Genomic DNA, 23,955 nt, shown 5'->3' on the forward strand with positions numbered 1-23,955 from the left:
ACCACAGCAGCACCTCTGCCACTCTGGGTACTACCAAGCCAAGGCATGTTGATTGGAGTGCCAGGATTGCTGTGAGTATAAGGAGTAGTTCCCTGAATGTTTCCCAAGTCATCACGAGCATGGATAACCAAGAAATCATCAGCTCTATAAAGGAAAATGTTCTAATGAAAAATTTATGTTGCAAGAAACAGCAGTGGTTCAGCCAATCTGCATCTACAAATTATAATGCAACATCTCTAATTTAGGCTACCGTAAAATGGTAAGAAGGGTCTGTGTCAGGCTTCAGGGAATCGGCTTCCTTCCCCCCCCCCTCGTGGTAGTAGATAAGAAGATCAAACGCCTTACCAATTAGAATATTTCATAATTAATAATCACAGTAAGAGAACAAAGAACACATCTCCTAGAAATGGTAAGGATCACACACCCCTCTGTCCCTATTAATCTATATCACTCCTATGTCTTGTAATTTGTGCTTGTACCCTCTGCGCTTTCTGTTCTGAGACTTTCTGAGCTCTTTGTGACCTTGGGGAGGGTGGTGGAGGAATGCTGCTTAATGACTGTAAATCTGTCAACCCTCTCTCTCCCAGTGTTTCTTCTTCTGCTAGCTGTTCCCCATTCATTATTTCCCAGCTTCTGCCTTCTGAACTATGCTCCTCTGCAAACCACTGTTCCAAATCTATACTGTCTTCCTGCTCCTGGAAAGATGCAGGGGGAGGGGGTGGCTCCCACCATTCCTCCTCAGTGCAGCCCTCCTCAGCATGGTCCCTGGCAGTCTGCTGGGTCTGGCCAATGGTCCATCTGGTCCAGCATCCTGTTAACATAATGCCACCCAGATGCCTGCTTATTGTTATGTACTGAGCTGAATCCTAGAACAATAGGATCCAGAATGCAGCAGTTTGATTGGTCCGCAGGAGCCACCCAATCCAGCTCCAGGTAGAAGTGAATCAGCGACCTGATTGGCCTGCAGGAGCAGCCAATCAGGCTTCAGGAGGTGAATCCACAACCGGATTAGCCTACAGGAGCAGCCCGGAATTAGCCAATTACGCAGGGCCCATTGTATATATAGCTAGATGTTTTGGGGAAAGTTTCATTCACTGCTACCATGAGCTGAATAAAGAGCATGAAATTCACACTTGACTCCGAGTATATTTCACTTATGCTTGGCTCTTTGAATTCAGAACTAAGGTGACCATATAACCACTTCAGTGTCTGGGTCAAACCAGGCCAGTCTTTTGAGATATCAGGACAGCTAAGCCAACAGCTGCCAAGGGGAAAAAAATGATTGCTTTTGTCAACACAGGTGGACTAAAACCACAGCAAATAAGGGTAACAGGAAGGTGGTGCTAACATTGGGGGAAAGGTGGTCTGGGAACTGAAGCAAACAGAGAGGGGGAAAGTCCAAGGCTGAGGAGATAAAGAAAATCAGGAAGGAGATCCCATAACACTCTTAGATAAATGTTTTAATAACTTTTAAAAATTAGTTGGATTAAGAAATTAACAGTGTATCATTATCATTATCATTTATTATTATTATTATTATTATTATTATTATTCATTTCATTTCTATACTGCTTTATATTTTTAAGAAAAAAATTAATTCATGTACAGAAGCCAATGTTAGGAGATATAGCCAACAAATGAAAAAATATACCCTTTAGCTTCCACTTCTACATCATCATCAACCCAAGTGTAGATCTGTGTAGCAAGAATTCCAGAAACATCTAGTTCTTGAACATCGTGACTTGAAGCTATTGCAATGCAGTTCCTGTTGGCCTACAATATACAAGTGTAAGGGGAAAATAATAAGCTCAGGACACCACCGGTTAACAATACCTTTAATTCCACTATTGCCTGTTCACCACTGAGTACAAAAGCCCCATGGAAGCGTGAAGTTATGAGTGTGACAGGGTGTTTAAATGAATCCGCACTGGCAGAGTTCCACATAGCTTCATATCATTTGGGTTCCCAACCACACCAATCAGCTACTATTCTTTGGGTGGAAAGTGCAGAAGGTTAAAAATATACTATCCATGCTGCAGTCAGGTGCATCTGGTTCAGCAAGCTTGTTTCCAAAATTGACCAGCCAGATGCCCCAGGAAAAACCATTATCAGGGTATGATTGAAAAAGCTACCTGCTATCAGTTTTTCAGTCAGTATTATTGCATTTCAAAGGCTCAACTGGATGAAAAGCTGCCCATATATATATGACTTTTCATTTATGTTGTACCCACTCAGTTCCATTGCAACCATCTATTTATGTTGGTAGTAGACCAAAGTTTCTAGAACAACAGAATTACTGCAACAGAGATCACTTTGCCTTTTGTGCATGCAGAACACAACATAATATTGACTGTAGGAGAAATAAAAATGGTGTTATTACCTCTAGCTAAGGTCTGACTATTTTCTTTAAATATTACAATAGCTCTTTCTTCTTGTGAGCCTGAACTACAACATTCCAAAATATTCATTTTTTTAAAGCACCCCATTTGTGTGCATACCTTGTTGACAGCAAAAGCAGTGATAATGTCAGACTCTTTATGGATAATTCTAGCTTTACTTCCAGGGTATCCCATATCAGTCTCTATCTGTATATAAAAGGGAAACAAAGAGAGAGGGGGGTCACAAACATACCCTTTTTTAACCAGTAAGATTTCTATCTTTCTAGCTCATGCTGAAATACAAAAGCTAAAAATTAATCAGGAAGAGATCTGTGCTACTTGAAAGCATGTTACTTTCATTAATTCTAGATAGTCCAGTAAAAAAGGTAAATTGTTATAAAAAAATTAAAACACATTTTAAAAGGTGTAACAACTTTGCATCCTATCTACCTTATAATCATTTATTGTCACATCACTGTTATATTTAATGCATAACCAGAAAACTAGAGAAAGAAAAGCAATTTCACATAAAGATGAACCATGTCTACCTATGAAATATTTAAAATTGACTCGGTATCTACCATTTAATAGCCCAGAACCAGTCACGAATAATGTGAAATTTGTCAAGGACAGCAATAACCATATGAACAATTCTACAAGTCAGAAGGAGTGAAATCTGCTGTTTTTGTATGTTAGGCCTCTGTTACCAAGCACAGAAATACCAGTATATATATTACTTATGCACTTGTCTGACACATAGAAGTATCTATGAAGGTTTTACAGGTTTCTGGTTGTAGCCTTCAAAGATAATTACAATTAAAGTCTGCATAGTTTATCACATACAAGTAAAACTAATCCACAAATCTGCAAGACTTGACACAGTTGACTCTGGGGGAAAAATCACATACAAAGGAGACTAGACAATTGCTAGTATTAGTCCACTCTGTATCTTCCCAATCAATACCAATGAACCACATGTATTACACAGTTAAAACCCACACACACACAAACATTTTGAATGTAGGCTATAGTTTTCCCATATTACCATTTGTTTTATTTCACATATACCTTATTGATTCCAGGCTCTTCCACTGAAGTACTTTTGATATGTTCATTTTGGTCTTCTAATGACTACACCAGAAAAGAATAAATCACATGACAAAAGACAAGATGAAACTAACATGCAACTATGAGGCAAGGTTAACAATTACATAGTAGTTTTATGAATATGCAACAACATTTAACTTAGTGGAACAAAATTGTGGAATGCTGCAATAAATTTCTTTGAAGTACATTCTCAGAAGTACATCAGAAAAAGTTCTATACCTTAGATACTATGGTGAAGACTTAACTCTCAGTTCACAAAGAGAAACTGGACAAACTATAATAAATGTATTTATACCAAACAAATAATACTCTCATTATATTGTTCTCCAGCCAGTGAACTTTACCGCTTACACATTAAGCATATGGAACCTTTGTATTTGAGGAATGTGGTGCCTTGGAAACTAGAATAAGCTTGGATGGGGGTGGGGGGGGGGGAAGACCCTGTGAGTTCAAAAATTTGAGGAACACTGGCTTAAGAAAAGCCAAGTTAATGTTATTAAATTTCTGTATAAAAACATACAATACATACCTCATTCAAGCACCTTTTCTTTGAAAATATGTTTCTGATGAAGGTTTCCTGGACCATTTCTTGTTTAACTAGGTATTGCCAAAGTCTCTTCACAGATAGTGCATTATTACTTTTAGACCTAAAAATGAAGAGAAACATGTTTTTAAGCATGCTGCAGTTTCAGAAGCTTTTTCTGTAAGCCCAGTTTAGTCCCACTACCCTTGTAAATCTGGCAGAGGAGAATCCAGATTTGCTCATTGCTCAAATCAATGCCAGGCAGGATGCAGGTGACAGCCAAAGAGAATCATTTTTTGCCAGCATAAAATTAATAATCATGTTAACCTATTCATATGGAGCCAAAGAACTAATCCCTAGGTTTGAAATTAAGATGACCCAGTCTGAGCAAGGAGTGCAGATGTCATCTGAAAAAGCAGCAGAGCGTCTTAGCAAATTTTGATGAAGCACAACCAAAGGTAACAGAAAGAAGAAGAAAAATGATAAGTAATAGTGTAAAAGATAAAATAAAAGAGAAGAAATTGGATAAATAAAAATAAGGTGGGTGAAGAAGCTCTCTTATTTCCATAAAAGTCCTTATGTTTCCTTGCATATTAAGGTGAGACTTCCTTCAGAAAACAGCAAAAGGTATTTCATTTGATTTACTTACTTGTTTGCATTTGTTGTGTTCGGTTTTGGAGAACTAGTGGAAAGGCACAACAATATGTAACTTAAAGCACCAGTTACAGTCCACTCAAACTCCCTGTTTATCTGCACGATTCATGTTTGCAAACTTGTGGTTGCTTTGCCTTTCCACTTTTAAATATACAAGTACATTAAAATACAATCTACATGCGCGCACACACAAAATTAGTGAGTTGTCCTTAAGTACTATCTGCAGAGGAAACTTGCTTTGAGGTAACACATCCACGCTATCCTGAGGTACACTTACAACACTAATTAGAATGTACTGCCGATATGGAAACGTGAATGACAACGGGTTTAAAGAGCATGAAAAGTACAAAAACGACAGAGCCACTGAGCACACTTACTTGAAGGGGGTGTTTGTTGGCTCTAGCAAGGCTTTGTGGCGAAGTAGCGCAGGGCCTGAAGAGGATGCATCTTGAGAAGTATGAACAGAAATGAAGTTTTCTGGTGGGCCGCCATGCATCTCAAGTCGCCTAAGAAGAACTTGCTCCCAGCGTTGAAGTATCTTTAGTACTGCATGACACAGTGGGGAACTAACTGGAAGCTCTAAAACAAGAACAAGTTTTTCCTTAACTCCAATATATTAAGGAACTTTACACTCTATTTTCTGCTACGGTACTGCTGTCACATCAATTGCAGATTCTACTCTATGGATGGAGCCTGTACATTTTCCTGTCAAGATGCACACAAGTGAGGCAACCAGAAAGTAAAAACAAAATCAAACGGACACATAAATTTACATGCTAAATTTGGGCATGGGCATTTATATGTGCTAATGAACTGTAGAAGTAGCTATCAAAGCAAAGCTGAAGATGGCAAACTGGTTATGAAATGAGGAATAACAGTTCTTTAGCCCAACCCTAAAATCCTTTATATATGTTGTTCATGTATGTATAAATATTTTTAGGTACATTTGATCCTGCCTTTCCTCAAAAGAGCTCAAGATGACATACACACCCTTTTTTATCTTTGTGAAATAGATTGTGACTGGCCCAAGGTAAGCTAATAAACTTCATGAATAAATGTACATTTGTATCTTCCCAATCCTAGTCTGGCACCTTCAACTAGTAGACCACACGGACACCCTGGCATTAAATGGAGCTTAGTTCCTCAAAATTAATATGACTGAATCTGTTAATTATTTCCAAGGTTTAACACAAAATAGACCCTTTTCACAGTAGCATAGATTCTAGCCTGTTAGCTGGCCGTATGTGCAGTATAAAAATATTACTGCTAGAACATGACTTGGTATGTAACTTAAATATATGCTCGTTCAACAGGAGCTCAGGTTTAGCCACACTTAATATTTTAGCTGGCTGTTGTACTGGAAGATGTAAAAAAACAGCCTCTCTCTTTAAGAAGCTCTGTAAAGGGCACCTTTTCTCGGATTTAGCACTTGTGGCTCATGATGATATTCTTGCAAAACTTTTACCCTTAAAACTCCTCTCACTCAGTCCTTTTTGAATATTCACTCACAAAGTTCAAGAGGGATCATTACTTCAGCATCTGGACATTACATTAGCTTCTCATCCACATATTTCAAGAAGGAAAAAGAGAAGGCTAATTTTCTCAGTCCTTCAACAACGCCATCCCACAATGCCTTTCAGGAAAACAAGTTTGCCTATCACACCAACTAAAACTCAACTAGGCTTGTAACTGCAAGCAAGGACTGAAAAACAGTTGCAGTATTATGATAACAGATAGAATCAGATATGTATAGATGGAAAATACGATATGGACATGCATGAATGAATAATAAATATAATGGAACCATGGAGAGGGTAGAGGGAAGTCAAGGGATTGGAGAAATCCCACATTGTGATACTGTATTGATGTTTATTTTATATTGTTTGTTATGAATAAAACCAATATTTTTTTAAAAAAAGTAACTGCAAGCAGGGATGTAAACATGTGTACACATATGTACACATTATTTTTTCATAATCAAGAGTTGTATAAATTTTATTAAATAATAAAAATATGCACCAGTAAAATGGGTTAATAAAGGAATATGAGGGAATTCTATATAAACAAATCCAAAAACCCACTAAGACAGACTTGCCTGAAAGATCATGCCCAGCCATAGGGTAGAAAGTCTTCAAGTTCTGGAGGACAAGCTGAACCATAGCCAACCGCATCAGAGACCAACTAAACAGAATACACAAACAAGTATACACGAGCTGGGAAAAGATAATACTGGTTTCCCTTTCCTTTTTTATTATTAACTAAGGGGTGTTCCTCTGCTTGCTCCATACACCAACTCCCTTCTCCCTGCCTCAGTTGTCTTCCCCCTAGTTTCCCTCCTCAGGACCACAGAATTTCCCCCGCCTCCTTCCATATTCCTCCCCAAGATTACAATGTGTTCTTCCTTCCTCAGCTCCCAAACCCGCAAAGGGTTGCAATATCACTCCACATCCCCCCTCTCTCCCACCCACAATGTAATCTCCCCCACCTTCAGTTTTCCCTTCTTTCTCTTCCTCTCTCACTTGCCACAAAATCTGCAAGTTCCAGTTAGTGTAAAGAAGCACTTTGGTGTGTGTAGGAGAGAACTTGAGATGGAAAGGTTACCTCTTCCCTAGATGCCTCCCATTTCATAGATGAAAACAAATGTAGAAACAGTAAAGGAAAACAAATGAATCAAATAATTTCATACCTATATGAATTTGAATTTGAATGTTCCTGACTCTTTAAGTCTGGTGAGAATTCATCATCACCTTCATCATCGCTGCTTTCCTGACTCTCCTCTGAGTCATATTCAATTCTAGTTTGCGATGATGGAAGAAATGGCTAAAAGGTAAATTCAAGTCTCAGTCGAGGTAAACACAAAACAAAATACACTTGCTTCAAATACTTAGGGAGATCTGCTTATCATTTCAATTTCAGATTACCTTTAGTATGACTTGGCTTGAAAAGGGTAAAACCAATAAAGAAGAACTTATTCTTTTTATTTCTTTTAAACTTAGAAATACAGACAGGAAAAATGCCAGGTTCCCTCTTTCATTTATACTTACCTTATACTTAATACTTTCAATTTTCCGTCTATAATACGCTCCCTATTTTTGGGGACTCAGATTTAAGAAAATGGGAGATGTATCCGTGTATAAGACACCCCCTAATGTTTGACATTATTTTTAGGGGGGAAAACCTAGTCTTATACACAGAAAAATACTATAATTCATATATTCTGCACACATTTCCTTTTATTTCTTGGCACCATTTCCTTTTATAGTTGCCTCCTATGGTCAGTCCTTAAGCTACTTTACAAATTACCTGGCTTTTTACAAAAAAGATCAGCCCACAGCTATTCTGATGTGCTCATTTTTCCACCTGCTTAACCAATAATTTAAGGTTAAGATATTGCTGTTCAAGCAGGGTTTTTGGAATACAGTAATTCAAGTAACATGTCATATTAAAACACAATTTTAAACCAGAGGTGGAGAGCCTCCTGCTCACAGAACAAACTTGGCCTGCTAGCCCTGACCATTTGGTCCGCAAGACTGTTTTGGGGAAGCCATGTCCATCTGCCCTACATCTGATATCATACATTTCATCAGGTGTGGGATGGGTAAGGGCTTAAAAGATGCATTCATTGGTGCCAATGAGGGTATCTGCTTGAAGAAGCAAGAGTTGATTGTACTTCTACCTGAAACTGGATTCTGCTTTTTGCCAAGAAAAACTACCTCACCAGCAAGGCCAGTATGTGACAGAGTGAGAATCACTTTGGCTTATGGAAAATATTCCAAAAGTGAATAAAAATTAAAATAAAATACCTTTGCTATGAAGTAGTCCCAGATACTAAGTTCAGGAGGAATAAATTTCTCTTTGTAATTTGGGGCATCTTGTTCTATCGAGGGTAAAGCAGTCTGTGAACTCTCTTTTAGAGAGGATTTTGATGACATTCTTAAAAACTTCTGTTGCTTCTCACCATCATCTAGAGGAGAAGAGGCTGCAGAGAGAAAAAGATGCATCTTTTTAGTAAAGTTTGGAAACCACTTGCCAGATGTCTATCATCAAACTATTTAAGAATAAATGTTAAAAAAATCAATGTCTTAATTGCAACACCCAACCACCAAGCACAAGTCTAGTACGGTATTAGCAATTTCAAAAATCTCTGGCTTCCAAACCCTTAATCCTTTATCTATCCTCTCCCTTAACCCTACACTTCCAAAGAGGTGCAATTATACTGCGAAAATTCTTAGCAGATATTGTAACTTTCATTTCATCATACCTGAGAAATCAAATCTCCAACTATCATATTACAATGCAGACTGTGAATTTATATCCCCACAGAAGAGCAGCATGTGGTGCTGCTACAGTATTTGCTAATAGTAAATAAAATCTGCACTGGCATGCAGGTTTTAAGAGTACATAATCTATAAATGGAAGTGCACGATAACACAGAAATAATTCAGATTTATTTTTCCAGTATATAATGTCACAAAACATGCTCATAAAATTCTCCTTAAAAATGCAACTCACTTACCTTAAAGATAAAAACGTATCTGTTATAATACAAAGTACTTTAAAGTTTTCTTAAACTTTGGTTTTTAGCTAGCACATCAAACATGCACATGCATTGCTTAATATGGTGCATTAGTTTTTGAGCTCAACGAAAATAACAAAGCTTTCTTATGTTTGAAATGAAGGCATAGGAAAATAAGCTTACAGAAAGTGTTACATGATACAGAACTTGACAAATAATGGATCTTTTGAATTCTTGCTTCCATTCACCCCCATCTAAACAGTAACCACTGTGCTTAACTGTGATTTAAATTTTACTGTTTATGCCTGCAGCACTAGTAGCCTATTTGTTATGGAACTACAGACAAATGCCAAACTTATTACAGGAAATGAAGTCTCACTGACAAAGTTCCTTACTCTACAAAATAACTAAAGAAATTTATCTAAAACTGGTTTAGGATTGATATCTTTAATAGTTAGAAATATTCTTGTAGTACTTTTTCTTATACATGGCAGAGAAACAGAGAAAGAAGTTAATAAAACATGTATATAACAAGACTAACAAAAGAACATAAATAAGTGACAATATAAATAAGCGACAAATTGAATCTAAACATCACTGGATAATTTAGATTGTTCTATTGTAAAAAAACGACAAGTCCCATGTTAATAGCCTATTTAAATGTATAATATGAATTAGGCAAAAATTCCAAAATGCCCTTTTCTTATTAGCCACCCTCGACTGTATCATGTTTTACACAAGCAGCAAGATTTGAGCATTCCTTAGCTTGCATTGGAAAACTGCAACCATCAGCACAGCCAGTTTGCATTCCATTTGCTATTTAAAGTCCCAGATTGCTTGAAATAACTTTAGGGAGTTTGCTCCCACGGAACTACTTTGGCATGGCACTTTTCTGTTTTTATTTTACTATTCTTTTGTATTGTCAAAACAACTGAGCACCCTAAATGAAGAGGAATATGGGCTTCTAGTTATTTTTTAAAGGTTGACAATTTGAACTGTACAATATCCTTACAGCATTCAGGACTACTCAGCAGGTTGTTATAATAAAAGAAGAAGTGTCACATCTATATATTAAATACTTAAATATCTGAATTTAGCCGAAGGACAACCAGCAGAATCCAAAATGGGTTGGAATAATAAACAACTGTTTTGTCTACCGCTGCTTCCAGTTCACAGTGCAACACCCATTTATTAGTATCTATATCCTCCACAAAATCATCATCACTTTAGACATTCCAGAAATGCAGAACTATTTATAGAAGACTGCCAATCATTCACTGTGGAAGATTTCTCTTTCAGAAGTACTGTTATTAAAATATTTAGTCCAACAAGTTAAAAAATAAGAATTTATTTTCAACCTAAATGAAAATGCTAACACACCAAAAGGAAAGGAGAATTTTGATTAGGTGTGTGTGTTTGTGTATTTTGTTGTACTCCATCCTGGAATCAGAATTGGATGGAAGGTGGTACATAAATTCTTTACATAAATGTATTGGGCTGGATCTTGGAGGTTTACTCCCCCTCCCCCGGGTCTCTGTCATCTTGGCCTCCTCCAATTAGGCTCCTCAGTGTGAGGCCATCCCAAATCACAAATTCAAAAAGAGTAACTTTTTACAAGTATTAGACCTGTGACATTTTGGAAGACATGTGAACACAAACTTAAAAAGGTAAAGGTAAAGGTACCCCTGCCCGTACGAGCCAGTCTTGCCAGACTCTGGGGTTGTGCGCCCATCTCACTCAAGAGGCCAGGGGCCAGCGCTGTCCGGAGACACTTCCAGGTCACGTGGCCAGCGTGACATCGCTGCTCTGGCGAGCCAGAGCTGCACACGGAAACACCGTTTACCTTCCTGCTAGAAAGCGGTCCCTATTTATCTACTTGCACCCGAGGGTGCTTTCGAACTGCTAGGTTGGCAGGCGCTGGGACCGAGCAACGGGAGCGCACCCCGCCGCGGGGATTCGAACCGCCAACCTTTTGATCGGCAAGCCCTAGGCGCTGAAGCTTTTACCCACTGCGCCACCCGCGCCCCGAACACAAACTTGCTTTATACCAAATCAGAGTACAATGGTACCTTGGTTTAAGTACAGCTTAGTTTATGAACAACTTGGATTAAGAACGCTGCAAACCCGGAAGTAGGTGTTTTGGTTTGTGAACTTTGCCTTGGAAGCAGAACATGTCCCGCTTCCTGTTGAGTGTGCTCCATTTGTAAATTGAGTCCCCCGCTGCTACGGGAAAGCACGCCTTGCTTGAAGAACGCTTTGGTTTAAGAACGAACTTCCAGAACAGATTAAGTTCATAAACCAAGGTACCACTGTAATTGGTCCATCTAGCTTACATGTGCCCCGACATTCAATGGCTTTCCAGTAATGGGCAGCCATTTCTGGATCTTTCTTCCTCTGAAGCTTCTGATAGTGATTCCAGCCTTCAAACACTAGTCCCATCTGAAATCTTCTTACAAGCATGGGAGGAACACAATTTTATCCCTGAAAATTCCACTGTAATCCAGAGTTAAGTACAGACACTGACCAAATCTATTTCCTCTTTTCTAAAGTGAGCTGCCCAATGAAAAGCAGTTAATCCTAAAATATGTGCTTGCATGCAAGTTCTAATGAAGTCGGTTTTGCTTACTTCCAAGTACATTCACAGATGACAAGAGCTATAAATTTTACCCTAAAGCCACAAAGGAATCCATTATCAGAATCCTTCAGAATCTAAGTGTTGACATTACTCATATCTAATCTGCATACCACACACGTTTACTGTAGGTTATAGATAGAAGGGACCAAGAGGATCATCTCTACAGGAATCTTTCACCCAGTGTGGAGCTCACACCCATGACCCTGTGATGACGTCTCATGCTCTACCAACTGAGCCATGAACTATTCCTCAGGATCGTTTGTTTGGTGTAATTAAAAATTATCTATAATGGATTATATGTGGACATTTGAATACAAAGCAGCATTTTGCTGTGGTCAAATAAGCAGGATATGTGAATGATGATGTTTAAATAAACTCTTCTCTGCCAAGGCCATTTTGTGTCGCCTATGCCAATCACAAATCAAATTATAAATCAGCCAAAATGAAATGTTAAGCAGGTCACATTACCAGAGGATCTGTAGACACCAAGGTTTACACTTATATTATTTGCTGCCCTATAACAATCTTTGATGGCGACTGGATTCATTTTTGCTATGAACTAAAGGCAGCTTTTATATGCTAAATTAACAGAAATCCACAGCCATATGCATGGTCATGTGACACAAAACAAGCAGTCTTCATGAGCAAAAAAATGTATTGGAAATATTTCTGGTAATTGCAAGCCATGTTCTTCCTTCAACAATGAAGTTATTTAAAACTGATTTAGAAGGGATTGTTCCAAATGTATGAATGACCAATGTGGTGTGTTTTTTAAAAAAAATTCAACTCCAATTCATATAATTAACATGTTATAAATAAAACACAATAAAAACCTGAGGTCATGACTTACAAACAGAAATTTTTCTTTGTATTTTTATTCCTACATATGCAAGATCACATATCAGCACTGGATTTAAAAGCCTAAGACTGAAGCTAGTATCTTGCCTGCAGGTTTGATAGGACTATGAGTACTGATGGCAGTTAGAGATTTGGTAAACCCCACACATTCCATGGAGAATACTACTACCTGGTGTGGGCTAGGCATAGGGAAGTGCCTACCTGCCAAAAAGAGAAAACATAGGCTGCTCTTAGAGTAAAGGAATATGGCTACATCAAACAAAAATAAATTACTTTTTCACGAATCATTTAAATATCATGACAATATTTTTTTAAACTGGCATTTAATAGGCTGCACAGAAAATTAGTTTTAGACTATCAAATACTGGAACACCTAGAACTGTTTGATTAATTTCACATGTAAGGTATGAAATGGCTATTTCAGTTACATTAGAAGTGTTTACAGCACAAACCAATGTACGTTTACTTTAGAACCAAGCTCAGCTACTTCCATGTAAGAACTACATGGGATTGCAGCCTTAATGCAGTTATTTACTTAATTTAACTATAGCAGATATGAGGAAAGACAGTGCCAGACAGCCTAGCCAGTTTATGCAGCGGGAACAGGAAGGAACAGAGTTCACAAAAGTTTTATATGTAAAGAAAACAAAGAGCGAACTAACCCATCTTTGATGTTTGTTGAACCTGCCCTTTCTTTGGAATCTTTGCTCCTCCACCAAAGACAGCAAACCACATTTTGTCATTAAGAGGATGGGCCACAATTCTGTACAGCTCATTGCTGGAATGGGTGGCGAGACCATGGATGAAGAGGCTAAGGTAGACTGCTGTCAAAATTTCACAGAGCAAAACTGTGATCCCAGATTGTGCTTCTTCTCCAGTATGATTTAATAACTGGATTAAAGCCATTATACCTAGAAAGAGAATAAGCATTACCTAGTTTTTAAACACACAAAACAATTCTCCCCAGAGACAATAGTAAACTTACTGTGAGCTATTTAGGGTGCTTATTCGTTATTTGTGCAGTAATTGCTGCAACCCACCCAAACCATGGTGTAAAAATGTAGTTTTTTCGACTGAAACTACATCAATGCATCCTCAGGAATAGGCCTGTTCCCCAGAATGTACTTAACAGAATCAGAGTTTTGGGGTGTTCTTGGAAGCTCAGTTACCCTCAGTGGCCAGCTGTGACTTTTACCAGCTCCCACTGGCACATCAACTATGGCAGTTTTTAGATAGGGCTAGTCTGGCCATGGCAATTCATGCCATAGTACCACCTCAAGGCTCGATTCATGCAATGCACCCTTGGGCCTGCTGTGGAGGCTCCAGTTAAGGCAAAACACTAGAGCTAGATTGTTGATGGGGACAGATTATCACCAGCACATAACTCCAGCAAATGCTTGTACTGGCTATTCACATGCTACTGAGTCAAGTTCAAGATTCCTGTATTAATTTACAAGGCCCTTAACAACTTGGGCCCAGGTTATCTCAAAGACCACCTACTCCCTTGTTTTCCTGCCCTAAGGTATTTGTAGGAGTCATTGAAAGTGGTTTCCCATAGCTCAGATATAAGTCTTGTATCCACCAGGAGCTGTGTGTGTTTAAGTCTTGTATTCCCAATTTTGGGGAAGAGGCTTCCTCCTGTTCACATTCTGGCACCAACTGAAGTACCATATTTTACGCTCCATAAGGAGCACCTGACCATAAGGCACACCTACTTTTTTGGGGGGGGGTTCAAGGGGAAAAAATGCGGCTCTTGGGGGCTTTTGCAGGAGGTGGGGGAAGTGAGAGGGCCTTGCTCTGTCCCTTCCCCCACCTCCCACAAAAGCCAGGGATAGCCACCCGAAGCCTCCCCAGGGCAGCAGGATGAAGGCTCCCTGCTGCTCTGCGGAGGCTTCGCGGACTACCCCAGAGCTACTCGACGCAAAGAGCAGGTCGGGGAGCTGCTCCCTGGGGCTGGCGGTGGGGGAAGCACGGCTTTCCCCCACCGCCAGCCCCACAAGCTTGGGGAGCAGCCTTTCCGCTGCTCCCTGACCTGCTCTTTGGGGAAAGCCACCGCCAGCCCCAAAGAGCAGGTCGGGGAGCAGTGGAAAGGCTGCGCACAGCCTTCCCGCTGCTCCCAGAGCTTGTCGGGGCTGGCGAGGGAAGCCCGCCCCCCCCCCGCCCCAGGGACCACACATTTGCTCCATAAGATGCATAGACTTTTCCCCTTAGATTTTAAGAGGAAAAAAGTGTGTCTTATGGAGCGAAAAATACGGTATGTTTTTCTTTCAGTAGGCATTTCAACTGAAGTCCAATTTTGTAGTTTTAACTGATTTTTACCCTTTCTGGTTTTTTGGAAGACCTTTCAAAGACAATTATAGTTATACAGTATATATTGTTTAAATAAACCAAAAAAAGAACAGCACTGATTATTGTCAAGAAAGCTAGATAAGACGAATAAAATAAAATCATTACTACCTGGCCACTGAGATGGTGCAGTATTGGGAGTTACTGTTTCATCTAAGCTTGCTGTCCTTAAGGAATGCCGGTGAGAAAGCAGCAGTGTTTGGTAAACTGTTCCAGTGAATTGGTTTGCTTGTAATGAGCTATTAAAAAAGAAAAGTTAAAATTAAATTAAATTAAGCCATTATTTCTATTAATAATGACACTTCTTTTATTCTTTTGGAGCAGGCATAGGCAAACTTGGGACTACAACTCCCATGATCCCTAGCTAACAGGACCAGTGGTCAGGGATGATGGGAATTGAAGTCCCAAAACATCTGGAGGGCCGAGTTTACCTATGCCTGTTTTAGAGTGTGTTTCAACCTACAAACCCAGTTCATATAATGCTAAACTATAGTTTGCTTAGCTTAAGTCTAACTTCCTTTTCCACCAAACTCAACCAGGATCGCTACCATGGTTTGAGGTAAGCAAACCAGGATCATACACCATGGTTTGAAGTTGGTTTTTGAATCTTATTTTACACTGTAGTTTGTAGTTATGCACAAACTTTGTGTGCTGGTTTAATCAAAGATTGTTACACCACTCTACCCCTACTACCCACCTGGTTACAGAGTCACAAGCAAAGAATATAAAAGGGTGGAATCTGGGGTCTGTAACTTACATCTCCAGAAGGCATGAATAGTAAAAAGGACTGAATGATTATCTTACCATAAGTAGATATAGTGCTGTTAAAGAAGAGATGTAATTAAGTTTGTCCATTTACATCTAATGTAATGTAACCACAGAACATCATAACCCTTTATCATAGAATACACACAGAGGCAGAAGCTGGGGGGAAGGTTTGTGTATTTTTAAACCTTAAGTAGGACTGCAAATAGGGAATTATTTCTCTCACTGAGCATCAAAGCTCACATTCATTTATTTTAAAGATCATTACCTGTAGCTGTGACCACCACAGAGAGACTGGTATATGCAAGCTGACAGAGATGCAGCTAACGTATGCATTACATGGATCTGGAAGAAAGTTTTAGAGGACACATTACACATCAGGCAAGAATTGTTGTTTATGTAATGTTGCAACCTCTCGTTTCCAGAAACAAATTATCAAGTCAAACACAGTATGTCACATGACATAACGTGCCAGCATCTATTTAAAAATGAACGAAACACACTCGCACCCACGTGGTCTTAATTAACGTAATTCCAACGGCAGTCTTTTGTGCCAGGGAATACACGTGCGTAGATATAAATGGGTGAAATGCAACGTAGCATTTAGTGCGGTATGCGTAAACAGAAGAAAGTTCTGTTGTGCAAGTGGACCCTGTTTTGCTTGCGCAGCAACTTAGTCGAATCCCACCATATTTTCAATTGTTAAAAAATGACTTGTTCAAAGACAAAAAAGAAAGTTACTTGTAATAATACTTGCCTTATTATTTTGTACATCTGGACTGGGAGGAGCATGAAGGTTTACTATAGCATGTAGTATGTCATGAGTCAGGTTACTAAGATGCAGCAAAGGATTGGCCACCACAGTTTTGGCACTTGCAGTACAGGCAAACAGAAGTGGTATTGAACTCTGCTCAGATACGGTATTAGTAGGCGAATGAAGTAACAGTTCCTGGGGGGGGGGAAGGGGGGGAGAATAACAGAAAGCCTATTTTAATAGCTGAATTCCTGTAAATACTAGCATAGGTTATTAACAGTGATTGCTTCCTTCTCACGGAATTCCTGCTGATGATACATATACACACTTGAAGTGATAACGTTAATGGTTTGCCTCTTCCCTCTCAAAAAATTACTCAAAGCTAAACAGGAATCCAGTGTGTTATTATATAAGCTGGTGACCAGTCTGGCAAATTACTTGCCCTCTTGAATAAGTGATGTTTCGAAAGTGGCCTTGTGATTGGGCAGGGAGCGTAAGGTTTCTGAATTGGCCAGGCTAATTTATGATCTATGTCTGATCAGCAAAACTTTCATCTGCTGCACCCCGAAATTTCGATTTAAGCCCCAGCTCCAACAAATGACTACTGAGACCTGAGACTGGAGGGTTCTCTCTAGATCTGGTTGCAGGAAACTCTGCCTCAAGCTGGCCCCTATTAAGTTTTAGGCATTGCAACACCCGTAATTGTGTTAAGCTAAATCACCAGTTTGTGTCCATATACAGCAATGAATGTTGCATAAAGCATGCTTCTCTTGTGAAATTCTGTGCCACGTGGTGATGTATACAGAGGGAGGTGCAGGAGCGAGTGGCAGTTTCAGAACCATTTTCTCACTCATATAAGAGCATGTGCACCTTTGCCAATGGTTACCTGCCCAGAGTATTTTGGGAGTAGATTCACTGTTGCCTCTTTTTGGTGGTTTATCTCCCTTTACCATTTAATGTCCTTCAATTATGCAATTTTGCTGTGACTGCCTTAGCTTCTCCCTTGTTGTATTTTTTTATCTTTTTGCTAAGGTAGTCCTCCATGTCACTGTTTAAGATTACAATTCATCTTTCTGAGAATAAGTCCAACTGAAATCAATGGGTCTGACTTGTCAGTAGACATGGAGAGGATTGAACTGTCGACTTCAGACTAGTTTTTTGAGGAAGGGGAATGAGAGATGGGAGGTGAAACTGACATTCCAAGCCTTATTTTCCTCAAAGGAGGAATTTGAAAGGGGAGAATGAGAACAGATCCTTCAGAAATCACAGGATCCCCCCATAGAATCTGTGATTTTTATAGTTCAGTCCATATGCATGGATATAATGCATGTGTGATATAATGGTACTTCCGACAGCATGCTTTGTTAACCAGAGGGGTCTACTTTTGCACAAAACTGCTTTGCTGCTGTGAAGAGCCATATTGAAAAATGTTGCCCCACCCCCCAAAAAAATAATGGCTGACCATCTAGTATTGCAAATGGAAGTAGAGTAGAGGACAAATTTGTGCTCTTGGAGCTACTCAATGCATACAGTGGGAAGGTGAAGATGCAGCAGAAAGATTGCCAAACTAGTTCAGCAACCTGAAGGCACTAGTCCCAGTAAAGTTAGAATAAACTGTTGCTTGTATTTGTCTACTTGGTAAACAAAGTGACAGTGCAATAAACAGAAAAAGCATGTCTGAAATGAGAAAATGAGTTGATTATTGTGGCATGTGGCATGGAGGTCGGCCTCCTGTTGCAACAATGGGAAATGTCACATGACACACAAGCTCACTTATAATTCAGTAAGCTTCAACATGACAAACTGCTCCTATCTTTATCCTAAAAAGGGTGAGGCATCTCCAGCGCGCAGGCCAATCTTTGCCTGTCAGGGGGTCCAATTTTGCTTGCTGGCTATTTCCCTCAAATCATGCTCACCCACCCAGCAGCTAACACCACCTGATAAACGGATACTTTCTACTTCTGCTCAGCAGGGAACAGGATTGTACAGCAAAAGCAAGATTTTAATCTCCACTTATTAGCTGATAAGCAGGGATTAGAGTGCTTCTTAAAAATGCTTGGTTAAAAAAGCAGTTCATGTACTTCTGGAATTAGATGGGCACCAGTGGTAGCAGTGGGGAGAAAAGAAGTTTCCCATCCCCTCTCCCCAGTTACCACCCACCTGGACAAGTGTGTGAGCTGCTTTAAACAGCCCTTTTGTGAAGTAATGTAAGGCATCCCTCATGTTCCCGTGTCAGCTGCAACAGGAGTGTGGGACTGCCTTAAAGTGCTTCCCAAAAGGGCAGTTTTATGCAGCTGCCCCCTTCACTTAAAGGAGAAGCGGTTGAGTGCTTCAAAAAGCGCTTTTGGAAAGGGCTTTAATAGAGTCCCCATGCTACTATTTCAGGCTGAAATGGGAGCATGGGGGCTTTCTTAAAGCCTGTGCAAGTCTCCCCATACCCCCCTACTAATCTTCTGAGATTGGGAATTTAAAATAGGAAGGGGGAGACATGCAAACTAATACATTTGGCAGGTGGATCAAATTTGGCTTACAAAGCCAATCCTGAGAAGGTTCTGCCTCCCCATCCTTAAAGAGCTGTGAGGATACAATATATGATAGTTAAATACTTATGTGTAGATGCAAAACTATTTGGACATGTGTTATTTGAAGAAATTATAGAGATCTCTTTATATACTGAACCAAAAATACATTAATGGGCACTATAATTATATTTTGCCAATAATATACTTTTCCTCTTAACTATTCATATTTTAATACTACATCTATACTACAAGGAGAAAACTCCATACCTGCTGAGATTCTTGAAGCAGTAAAATCAGTTCCATACGTACAGATGCCAAGCCTCCACCATGAGATCCATGAAGGATACAGTAACTTAGAAACATTCGCAAAAGTGATTGATATTTTACAAGCCACTGTCTTCTCTGAAGGTATTCTCTCTGCTGTGTATTTTGCTGTGTGTCTGATAGTTCTTCAGTCATTTCATTTGATGAAGGTTCATCCGTTACTGGGCTAATTCCTGGCTGAAGATCTTCTGTTTCAACACTATAGTCACAGGTTTTCTGAAGAGCTACCACTTCTCTTTCAAGCCAGTGATACAGCTGGTATCTTAATTTTCCACCATCTACTTCATAGCCAGTAGATAATGTACGAAGCTCCACTGTAAGGATCTTCAAGCATGCCCTAAATTTCAGCTGTGCAGAAATGATGTCTTCTGATGAAGTGAAAACCTCATTTTCAGCACCTGAACTGTAGGTTTCTGTATAGCTAGAACTAACTTCATTTGGTTTCTCAATCACTTCCTTCTGCAAAGGTTTCATTACAATACAATCTTCACTTTCATCATCTTTGTCACTGTCCCACTTTAGCTCAAAAGGCTCATCCTGGAAAACTGTGCTTGGTTGACTCCAGTCGAACGAAAGAGCAGAATTTGAATGTTTACCTGATGACCCATCTGAAGATGATTCCAGACCATTGACGATAGGTTGTGACCAGTCAATGCTGAAAGGTTTGTTATCCTTTGATTCCAGTGGTCCTGGAGAAGAGGGTGAGCAGCCTTTACTAGTGTCCATTAAGCTAGATGTTCTTCCTAAAGGCTTTGACTTTTTTACCACTTTGGGCATCTTTGATAACACTTCCAAAGCCAGCATGGGACAACCAGCTTTTAAGTGAGCATACGCAGTTGTAAAAAACAATCTTCTTTCCCTTAAATTGATTTCATCTGCCAGTCCGTTTTCTCCTGTTACACAAATCCTTGTGGAAGATAAATCAGAAGACCCAAAATGGCGTCTCAACAAGAGAGGATGAGTCCTTAGGTAATTATAAAAATTGAACACTGAAGGGTTACATCTTGACACATTGCCTTCATCTGTAAAGACATTGCATCAGAGATTATTGTTAATGATTTATTTATTTCATAAAAAAAAACAACCAACCATTTCCAGTTCTAATACAATAAATCCCCTGGAACTACAACTGTATGTAATATTATCCCACCACTTTGTTTATAATGTGCAGTACGATAGACTCCCCAAGAGGTTTATATTCAAAATATGTAAGAAAATTATACAGTGGTACCTCTAGATGCGAACGGGATCCGTTCCGGAGCCCCGTTCACATCTAGAAGCAAATGTAACTAGCGACGGCAAGTCTGCACGCGCCGCTTTTCGACGCTTCTGTGCATGACGTCATTTTGAGCGTTTGCGCATGTGGCGAAACCTGGAAGTAGCATGCTCCATTACTTCCGGGTTGCTGCAGAGCGCAACTCGAACGCGCTCACCCCGAAGCACATTCAACCCGAGGTATGACTGTGTTTGTATCTGCCTTATAAAAAGAATCACATCATGAATTCATTTAGCTTAGTATTGTCTCCATTTCAAACAATAAACAATTGGTTTATCATTAAGTGTAAGAACGTTGGATTCATGCACTTTGTACTCATGTACTCTTGCTCTCTTCTCATATCCTCCAGTGTGAACAGATTTGTATTTCTGAAAAATTTTTGTTTCTACAGAAGTTCATGTCAAACAGAAAAAAATAAATAGCAGATGTCTACAGATATTCTTCAAATGATATGATCATATCCAAGTGAAGGTTTTCAAATACATAGTAACATACCTGAGAATCAGCACTGTAATGATCACTCAAAGCTCCCATTTTGTAACTAGAATGAGACTGTGACAGATTTTCTTTCTGACCCTGCCCCACTTTCCCCTTTGTTGAGAGATTCATTTCTTATGTTGCTAAATGTTCGTTCACTGTTGTGACCAATGTCCATCTGGACTACCAGCCTGAACCAGAATAGCAATTTTTTGCTGTCTTTTACTGATATAAACTCAAAAGGTATTTTCTTCAGATGATAGATTCTTTATGTTTCCTAATGAAGAATATATAAAGTGTCCCAGCTTACCTTCCTCATCCAAAATGGGTTGGCTTATAAGAGTATCAAGAGCATGGCTATAATCCTCCAAAATCCAATAAGCCATACTCCGAAGAAAAGGATCAGCATGTGTGCTTGATGGACTCTCTTTAGTATGATGTCTGCTTCCCAGAATTCTCTTCTGTAGAACTGATTTGTAAGTCCCAGATACTTCAAACTCTGGCTCATAAAGTCTTGCTATTATAAGAGCCAATTGAATATCATTTAGTTTCTCTAGGCAGACCTTTTTGAAACAAACATAGGATTACTTTTAAAAATTGTTTCTGTCAATTTGTATCTCCACTGGGTTTTGTTTTAAGAAACTTAATATGTAAATGGAAAACAAATGTTGGATTACAGCTCATTATTTGGACAGCTTTCTAAACAATCTACCTGCTGATATTTTGTAGTAATGTCAGAAAAGTATTCAGCCTAATACCCAACAAGTTAATTAAAAGCAAAGCTGGCTTATGAAGCTTCCCCCCCCCCCCCAATAAATACTGTTCTTACCTACAGCATCCGTTTTCAATTAACTGCAGTTTATTGTTTTGTCTGAATTTGGAACTGCAATTAGTTGAATTATGGCTTATCTCCAAAAGCCAGAATCAGAAACCAGAGCCTTAAATTGGCTTGTTCAGACAACTATGAATGACCAACTGCAGTTTGTTGAAAATTGAAGGGGATGCTTTTAATTTTCTTACTGGTGGAAGAGTGGGGAGTGCCCACTAAACCTAAATGTAATCAATATTTATTACAAATGTACATTGATTACCAGAGAACAGTAAATACAAAGTGTCAAAGTTATATACACAAGACTCAAAGAAACAGACAATCCTAGACCCATTACCTTAACACCAGTAGTAGCTAAGTCCTTGAAATAGGTTATTTTTAAAGCAGTACAATGTCACTAACTTGAAAACATGAATATCAATATGCACATTTTGAACTGAGTAGAACACTGGGTTAAAGAGAAAAATCATTAAGTGCACTGGAGATGATGTCACATTCCCTTCTTTGATTCCAAGTACAGAGGCATTTGAAATCTTTAACCATAGTAAGCCAAGCCAATGACATTTTTCTTTTAAGAATTCAAGCCTAATATTTTTCCTGTAACAGCACATTACATAATTATGGTAATAGTTATAGCCCCTGTTCTAAATATTGATCACTAGTCGCAAAAGGTAGTTTCATCCTACTTACCTCAACGGCATCTTTTAGGTGACCAGCCAACAAGAAAAACGCTGCAGAATGTTCAAAGCGTTGTTTGCCTAGCAGTGAAAAAGCATTCTTCAATGCAGCTTTACGCCATCTGTCTTCAGTAAAATTGTGTCCAAAGAACTGCGTCATCTTAGTGTCGTTTAGAGATCTGAAAATGTAAATATTTAATACACATGATTAAATCAGAATGTATTCTAATAAGTAAGTGATTGGTTCAGGAGCATCCGTGGGGGGGGGGGAATACTGGTAAGCACATTATGCAAATATCACAGGGTAGACACTACTCAAAGTTCAAACAGCAATTCAACTTGCTTCTGAAAATTTCTATACATTAGGAAAAGACAGGACCATTGGTCTTATCTGCAAGTAATTTCTATGTGCATGCAAATATGTTTTCTCATGGGTCTCAAGCTCATCTAAAGGATGAAGAAAGGAACAGTTTTGCTTCAAAATACCTAAGTTTCTGGATTTTACTCAGTCTGAAACTATCATCAGATCATTCGTGCCTTCAAGTGAAGCAGATGCTGAGTGTACTCTCTGTCGGGTCTTCCATAGCTCAAGCCGGTATATTGCAGTGTGTGCAATTAGTTTTCAACATTTGCTTGTCTGTTACTTTGTACCATTAGTCGTTGTCTATCATTCCTGTTTTTGTTTCTGAGTTGCGACTGTGGTCTATATGTTTCTCCTCAGTGTGAGTCTTTCTAGTTCCCTCCTGGCCCTCATGTGATCTAACTCAGTTTATCAGTACAGTAGTATCTCGGGTTAAGTACTTAATTCGTTCCGGAGGTCCGTACTTAACCTGAAACTGTTCTTAACCTGAAGCACCACTTTAGCTAATGGGGCCTCCTGCTGCTGCCACGCCGCCGGAGCACGATTTCTGTTCTCAACCTGAAGCAAAGTTCTTAACCTGAAGCACTATTTCTGGGTTAGCGGAGTATGTAACCTGAAGTGTATGTAACCTGAGGTACCACTGTACTGTATTTTAAGTAATCTCTGTGTTCCCCATTTTTTTGAAGAGTCCATTTTTCTGAGTTGCTGTTTTTTAAAAAAGAGCCATTTATATTCTCATATTTTGTCTGTCTCTCCTCTATTTTTATGATAGTCCTAGCCCTAAGTGTTTTGTTGTTGTTGTTTTAAGCTTGCTCCAGGCTTTGGTCCTTTAGTAGTGATGAACAAGATGTACAATTCAGAGCTACCAGCTAGAACCCCAACAGCTTTCTTGGTAATAGATGAAAAAGAGTAACAGAGCTGCACGTCATCTGCACGCAAAATCCTCAAATGAC

The 23,955-nt window shown here is 39.2% G+C and overlaps 1 protein-coding gene across 3 annotated transcripts in view; it reads right to left on the reverse strand.

The window, feature by feature from the left end:
• DMXL1 (Dmx like 1) overlaps positions 1-23,955 on the reverse strand; it is a 69,875-nt gene that overhangs the window by 9,543 nt on the left and 36,377 nt on the right. For all 3 annotated transcript variants that reach the window (XM_083702171.1, XM_083702170.1, XM_083702172.1), the window contains exons 22-37: positions 22,655-22,820; positions 21,446-21,698; positions 19,326-20,404; positions 16,540-16,731; positions 16,051-16,127; positions 15,129-15,256; positions 13,334-13,582; positions 8,466-8,641; positions 7,349-7,482; positions 6,758-6,843; positions 5,040-5,241; positions 4,015-4,132; positions 3,447-3,509; positions 2,499-2,585; positions 1,652-1,773; positions 3-144 (exon numbers count right to left, since the gene is read on the reverse strand). In XM_083702171.1, the coding sequence (XP_083558297.1) occupies positions 3-144; positions 1,652-1,773; positions 2,499-2,585; positions 3,447-3,509; positions 4,015-4,132; positions 5,040-5,241; positions 6,758-6,843; positions 7,349-7,482; positions 8,466-8,641; positions 13,334-13,582; positions 15,129-15,256; positions 16,051-16,127; positions 16,540-16,731; positions 19,326-20,404; positions 21,446-21,698; positions 22,655-22,820 (3,274 nt within the window). The remainder of the gene's footprint in view (positions 1-2; positions 145-1,651; positions 1,774-2,498; positions 2,586-3,446; positions 3,510-4,014; positions 4,133-5,039; positions 5,242-6,757; positions 6,844-7,348; positions 7,483-8,465; positions 8,642-13,333; positions 13,583-15,128; positions 15,257-16,050; positions 16,128-16,539; positions 16,732-19,325; positions 20,405-21,445; positions 21,699-22,654; positions 22,821-23,955) is intronic.

Source organism: Podarcis gaigeae, assembly GCF_964106915.1.
Source record: "Podarcis gaigeae genome assembly, chromosome: 11".
Taxonomy (NCBI): Eukaryota; Metazoa; Chordata; class Lepidosauria; order Squamata; family Lacertidae; genus Podarcis; species Podarcis gaigeae.